The sequence below is a fragment of the Varroa destructor genome, unplaced genomic scaffold (genome assembly GCF_002443255.2).
Source record: "Varroa destructor unplaced genomic scaffold, Vdes_3.0 BEIS01000002.1, whole genome shotgun sequence".
Lineage (NCBI taxonomy): Eukaryota > Metazoa > Arthropoda > Arachnida > Mesostigmata > Varroidae > Varroa > Varroa destructor.
Window position 1 is genome coordinate 60,130,036 of NW_019211455.1, and position 7,071 is coordinate 60,137,106.

The following is a 7,071-nucleotide window of genomic DNA, read 5'->3' on the forward strand; positions in this document are numbered from 1 at the left end:
TAATGGCTCAGAGCCTTGACTGCATAGGTTACGTATTAAGTAAATAAACTACGCTCGATAAAATAAAAGCATACATAATCAAGCACTAGTCAATGATAATAATGAATTCTGAATAGCGCGTGGCTTGTACATAAACGCGTACGGGCACTCGAATCATCAATGTTGTAGCAGCATAATCGTACTTATATTCCAGTAATCGTCGAGCTATTAATTGAAATATTTTTCAATGCTGCCTCCATTTAAACTTACTTTTACCGTTCCTGCAGGTGCATTTTTCTTTCCCGCATTTAAGTATAATCCTGTCTATTGAAAACTAAAACCCCAATGCCACAGCCTCGTTGCATGGTATTGCCGCCAAAAGGTTTCAACCCTTGAAAATTGGGAATATTTCAAGTTGTATTACGCTTAACTCACACTGAGTTTTTTTATGTTGAGCACCATAGTACAGTATATTCATTTTGCACTTAATATTTATTGTACTATATTTAAAATTTAATGAACTGCGCAGCACTACTTCTAAGAAAAGTAATGAAACTTCAATACTCGCATTCTCCTATAGATACGTAATTAATCATTGTTAATAAATGTATCCGTATTTATCGTCTTCTGTGATTCAGAACAGTGAGTTTGAGAAGTGGCGTTTAAATTTATCAGAGAGAAAATACACCAACTTTATTAAGACATACGGATCTATTTAATCCATCCATTGTTTAACGTACCACTTACTATGATGTTACCAACTTATCCCGCATTATCTACGTCACCTTGATGTTTTTGTCTTAAAATCTCTAGAGCACATATCTACACGCTATAGTCTACATGTGCTTGCCTTTGTTGTGGAAGCGCGGCCATTTGACCATTAATAACTCAAGTTACTTCCATAGGCAACTACTTGGCTAAAATTGTGTAAAATGAAACATGTTTGCCGATAATACCTGCGAATAACGTTGAATTCATTAAAAGAACTGGCTTATTTTATCTGTTTTGGTACAGTGACCGAATACACGTTCTTAACTCTGCATCTTCCTTAAAACTGTTTATTAGTTTCGTTTCTTTAATCCATTCGCCTCATACACATATTGTTATTGTACCGTCTGTACGTTCATACAGATACTATTATTTCTCTGCCCTATTAATGCGCCACATTATTTATATCCACATTGGGCGTGATAAATTTTCACGTACCCGTAAGTCCATACAGGAAATCATACACATATAATGGAAATTGTACACATATAAGTTTTAAAATACAGCTGTTGAAATTATTAATTGTGCTGGCGATAATAGCGGTAGAGCTATATTATATATATCTATAGTCATTATCATAGTTTATTGTATCACATCGATATTAGTTATAATTAGGAGATCGTCTCAGTCATCGCCGCTGGCCTTTCGAGCTTCCGCTTCTACTTCTGACGTTTCCTGCACCAGAGTTATTATTCGTGCGACCGCTGCTACTACCACTAGATACTATGCCGCTGCTGTTACAATAAAAGGGTAAAACACAGAACAACGAAAGAAAAGATTATGGAAAATATGTAAAACGAATTCGATGATGGCAACTCAGGGAACATTCATGTCAAACTTAAATTTGCTTGTATATTAATTTTCAAAAATCTAGAAATCTAAGACATCGAGCCAGTGCTTTACGTGTTTTGGATCATCATCCCTAAACTTGAAATACATTTGTGACCAACTTAAAAATGTCCTCTTTTTCGGCAAGCTACAAGTGCAACACGATTGTTTACCTTGTATTGAGGTTGATGTTATTTTGTTGTGCGGATTATTGTTGTTAATGTTGTTGTTGTTGGCTAAAGATGCTCTGCTGCTGTTTCAGCTGGAACCCATTGCAGCTTAGTGTTTGCTGTTGTTGTTGCTGTTGTTAATGTTGATGTTGAAGTTGCAGGGTTCATCATCCGAAGCTTCGTCACTCTCACCTTTTGAGCTTTTTTTGAGCAGTTTTTTGTTTCTTAACTGGAGGTCCGCCATGCGCATTATGAGATTTATGGCTTCCTCCTCCTCCGCCGAGCGAGGCTGGAGGGTGTGGAGGTGAATGGCCTCCGTTAAGACCGGCTGTTGTTGAACAGTTTGATGATGACGAAGTAAACGACGAAGCAGATGAAGCATTTCCGCCCCCTCCCCCTCCAGCACCACCACCGATAGCACCGCTACGATCTCCACTACCGCCTGCACGGAATCACGAGTTAATGAATATACCTCCTCATTAAAGCTATGATAATTTGTACTTTCCATACAGCGTGGTTCAGTTAGTTCAGAGGCGGCACTTGAATACTGAGCCCAGAGTCTTTAATTGAGAACAATATTAATACTTGAATGTAAATATTTATGAGAAAGGCCTTTCAAAACGACACGAGTTGACTCAATACATATACTGCAATAAAAATAACGTAAACAATGATATCGAATCCCTTAGTTCAATTTTAGCTCAAGTGAACAGCCCAGTATAAATTAAGATAACTATTTTGGAATTTTGTTGAACAAGTTCCATTACGACATAATGATGTCGGTGACATTATAACATTTCAGTATGCAATCGGCAAATCATAGCATAACGTCATTCGCGAATAGAACTAGGCTTTACTAAATTCCTTATATATTTTTCTGATGTATACGGGTTGTTGAAATTAATAATAGTATCAGAGAATTATTAAAATAGCTAAATTAGTGCAGCGAATTGTTGGTTTAGGAAATTATTAGTTTGCCTGACTGAATGCAACGACTCACATACCGTGATTTTTCGTATACCCATGTGATGCAAGTAGGTATAAAGATTGTTCTTATTTATAAAACCTTTACATGTTTTATTATCACATAGTTTTATAGAAATGTGTGCAAAATCTTAAAATATAAACAAAATCTTAAGCAATGCTATAAAATAACTACATCGAACCGATTGTAGTCCAAGACTGTACCAAAAATGCTCTTTTTGATGGATCGAGTTGAAAAAAATTGTAACTTCGAGTAATAATTGAATAACTCCTTTGTGGAAATCATTTATTAATAAACATGTTAAAATTATTGATTAATAAAAATATTTTATTAATATTATCCTTTTTAGAGCTATGCGGTGGCACAAATCATTAATTAAAAAAGCGAGTCCACTGCTACCTCACTATCAACTGGTTTGTGATTATTTGTCAAACTATTTTTTTTTGCTTTCTTTGGATCCTCGCGGAATCGTAGACGAATGTTCACTAGGAAAGCAGTCAAAGGGGTGCTTAAGCTCTTTATTGCATGCTCCAGTACGCCGTCTAATCAGGATCAAATTAAATGTTCATTTTTCTCGATAAAACTCGATACGATTTTAATACCAGCGGGAAGTTGACTCAAATATATATACCACTCAGATTAAACGCATTTTTCGGAAACAATTAAAACAATTATTCATTAAACCAATTTTGACTACAATTAAAACATTAGTATCTTGAGAACAAGGCATTTGCAACACTATTCGCGTTACCCTGTCTGAAATGTCAACTATCCACTAAGAGATAATTCCCTATTTCAAAGTGCTTCCATTGACGGGGTTTCCTTGTCAGAAAAAACAAGCGCAACGTTTTTTCAGTAGACGGAATTGTACAAAAATGGACCGTGAAAAGACCAATTAGCGTGAAGCCTTCTAGGTATTATATTTGTACCTTTTTGTTAACTTCTGGCAGCCATCTTCCGGGGTAATGTGTCTAGATCCGGATCTCAAAGAACACTCACTCACAGGAACCCAAAAGGCTACCACTACAGCAAGAAGTGGCGTGATTCAAAGTTACTTAGGTCAGAGATCTAGTTCGGATTAAACTATATTATTGTTTTCGATATTTTTTATATATAAACTTTTGAAGTCGTCCAGCAACTTCGTCAATTTATTTCAACTTTTCCTTCAGTGATTACAAATATAAAATTGACTATGACAATAGTTTTTACTCTACACGTTTTATTCAAAACGTAGCACAGGAGTGAGAAACAACTTGGGACTGTAAGTCGGAACCTTATTAATAATATATTCCTTTAAATAAGAACGTTTCGTTTGACGGTCAACAATAATAACCTACCTTAAGCGGAACCATCAGAAACCAGGATCATATTTTTTTATTGGATTTGTGCCGTGGTCTAGCAAGCCACACAGGTCAAACATTTTCTGGCATTTTTTTGCATATCTATAAAAATCAGTCACCGTGCACCACCCGATGCTACGTCAAATCTCCTGGTAGTGCCATTTAGTATTCTTTACAGAAATCAATTTTTGAGAGACCTACAGCTATTCTCACAACTTTATTTCCAATTTAGAAATTCTATAGCTTTTCCTAATTAGCATACATTACACAAGAGAAGTATCTATTGGCCCTTCAAGCGGCCATTTTTATGTAATTTATTCAGATAGTGGCATTCAGATAGTTTCATAGTGTTATACCTAAGAGAAGTTTTTAATTTGTTATCGGATTATGGAATGAGTGCAATTTGCAGGGAGATACAGCTTACCGTTTTCTTCTCCCTCGCTATGTGTAGCCCCTGCGGGATCAAGATCATCTGCTGTATCGCCCCCTCCGTCCACCAAGCCTGAGACCGCCTAAAGGATTTGTAGGATAATAAATATTTACTAAATCAGCAACGTAGGTTTGTTAGGAAAACCTCAGATAAATCCAGAAAGACACATTTTGACTAGACTTTCTAGTGGAGGCGAGTTCTTGAACGCAGGGGTCACTCCGAAAATTCGTTCAGATTGTAGAAATAGCCAAAGGCGCTTGAAAAATACTTGCATCATTCAGTTTGTAACAAGCCAGATAAGATGGATCGTTTTAACCTTTACTAGCGGTACTTCATTAATATTACGCTGTTAACAAAAACAGCGTACAAAAAATATAAGATACTCTTTATATGCGCAGCTCTCGACAGATACATGCCTAGCCTGATGCAAACACTACTACACGAAAAACAACAAAAGCGACAACAGTAGAATCTTACCGCGCTTGAAGTAATGGACGACTTTGAGAAAAGTCGCTCAGCATCCTTAAACTTCCTGTTTCGTTTGTCCGCTTTTGAATTCGTCGGCCGCTGAGTCCCGCTACCTCCTCCAAGATACCGGTCCCATCCCCGGATAATGTTCCCGTACAACTGCGTATCTTCGAGATAACTTCCCTCAAATGCATAAATTTGCCGTTCAAGATTTGCCAGCGTTTCCTAGATTTTCACAAACATAAATAAGCACACATTGTTGTATCAGTTCAATATATTATTTCAAATTTTCTGACATTATTGCCTACGACTATGGTGTAACACCCACAGACCGTATAAAAATTAATGAGAAATTCATGCTAAGCATAAAGCCACTATTACGAACAGAATATAACCTATAGTTGTAAACATTCGAAAACAATTTACAAAAACTTGTAAGTGAATTGATCGCGACACACTCAAAACACCTTTATTAAATCAGATAAAAAATGAAAAAAGTGTACGCCCAAAACTAAAAGGGATAGACTTTCAACGTACTCCCAATGAATTATCTTTGCTAGATTGATTCCTAACATTAGTTTCACTAACTACCACGTAAGTCTTACAGGCTTAAACAAAATAATATTGATTCTTAAAGTTATTTACGAGAAGGTAGTAGCAGGACAGCAGAACAGGATAAACGATACTTATTGTGCACATGATATGCTGACATACTACTTATCCGTAACAGCTGAAATTATATCAGAGCTATATATCATTAAATACTCTAAGTATCACTGACGAAATCCAAATCAATTTTCCAGTATATACTCTATAATTAAAGCAATTATTTGAAAATTATTTTCCGCTCCGCGTTTTAAAATGAGTAAATGTTTGTTCCATAGTATAAAAAAGTCAGTTTGTATATAATACTCATGTGCAATTCGCTTAGACCAGTCCAAGGCGCAAGCAAAAGAATTGACCTTTTTTGAGATATCTAATATAAAACACAGTATCGAAAGGTTTATCTCACTATAAAACAACAGCGTATGTCTAAATATATTATTGGCACCTAGTATAATACATCCAATGTTTCATAAAACACAACTAAAAGATACGCGCGGTGGCAGTCCGCGCCGCTCACTAGCCCGGGGGTGAGCAATCGCGCTAGCAGCGCCATCTAGAGAATATGGCGGCAGCCTGGAATTCCCTCTGATATCATCTCTAAAAGGCCTAGCGACCGGCAATGAAATGGCTAAGACTTTGTAAACTAAACCATTCCCTGCATTTTGCACACACTGAAGAGGATTTGGCTGCGCCAGTATCAAACACTCACCGCGATCTCCGCTTTCCGCTTGACGAGTTCTGCGAGTTCCGCCCTAGAGTCTGGCAAAGTCGAGTTCTTAGCCATCTTGAATGGCAGTGGCAGTAGCCGGACGAACTTCCTTCTGCGTTCTTGCGTTTTGTTGTTGTTGTTGATTGCCGCCAGCTCACTAACAGCTACTTCGATCGGCGATCTGTGCGCTCGGTTCAAGAACGCCTAGAAAAAAAAAGTCCCCGAACCGTAATGAATTATAAAGTGGGATCGTGTCGAGCTCAAAGACGATTTTTTTTTAGAAATTTTTGAAGTATCAATTAGTTCTTAACCACTAAAATTGCGGGGCTCATCCACAATAGTACCTACCCGCCAAATTTGAATATCTTCTGGAACCTATATTAGAATTATCAAGTGGTTCGTTTCGTTCTTCATCTATATTTAGATAGCTCCTCGCTTCCTCAATCCGACAGCTTCACAAATATCTCGCACAGATGTGCCCGGTCTAATAGATTCCCGTGCTGTTTGTTCTTTTGGGTCCTTTTTGGCAGACTCGAGCTCTTTCTTGAATTCGTGAAACTCTTCAATATCTTCAGTTGTCATTTCAATACGTGTTGGATTTCGTCGGAACATTCTAACTTCTTAGCGCAACACTCAACAAAGTTAAAGCTTGCTTTAAAGGATCTTTTACGTACTGTCTTTAAACACTTTACTGGGCACTGTCCGTTAAACATCCCATACATTTATTCAACTGGTGACATCGGTGCAGCTCTCGCTGCACTCAAACAGGATGACAATAAACAACCCTA

The 7,071-nt window shown here is 37.2% G+C and overlaps 1 protein-coding gene across 3 annotated transcripts; it reads right to left on the bottom strand.

The window, feature by feature from the left end:
* Window positions 1-1,007: 1,007 nt before the first annotated feature.
* On the bottom strand, window positions 1,008-7,071 carry LOC111245436 (uncharacterized). 3 transcript variants are annotated; one of them, XM_022793807.2, is made up of 6 exons: window positions 6,632-7,071; window positions 6,284-6,487; window positions 4,978-5,193; window positions 4,495-4,582; window positions 1,938-2,187; window positions 1,008-1,481 (listed from the first exon to the last, which is right to left on the bottom strand). In XM_022793807.2, the coding sequence occupies exons 2-6, from the start codon at window positions 6,356-6,358 to the stop codon at window positions 1,376-1,378; spliced, it is 735 nt and encodes a 244-aa protein (XP_022649542.1). In that variant the 5' UTR covers window positions 6,359-6,487; window positions 6,632-7,071; the 3' UTR covers window positions 1,008-1,375. The 3 variants fall into 3 exon arrangements, with proteins under 3 accessions (XP_022649542.1, XP_086836504.1, XP_086836503.1); XM_086980378.1 differs by having other exon boundaries at window positions 1,008-1,478; window positions 6,958-7,052; XM_086980377.1 differs by having other exon boundaries at window positions 6,958-7,048.

Excerpts from the sequence above, each read along its gene's own strand:
- LOC111245436 (XM_086980377.1), bottom strand. The coding sequence starts at position 7,005 with ATGTATGGGATGTTTAACGGACAGTGCCCAGTAAAGTGTTTAAAGACA. Across the intron at positions 5,194-6,283 it reads AGCGGAAAGCGGAGATCGCG|GAAACGCTGGCAAATCTTGA; the intron begins GTGAGTGTTTGA and ends GTGAAAATCTAG. Across the intron at positions 4,583-4,977 it reads CGTCCATTACTTCAAGCGCG|GCGGTCTCAGGCTTGGTGGA; the intron begins GTAAGATTCTAC and ends CAAATCCTTTAG.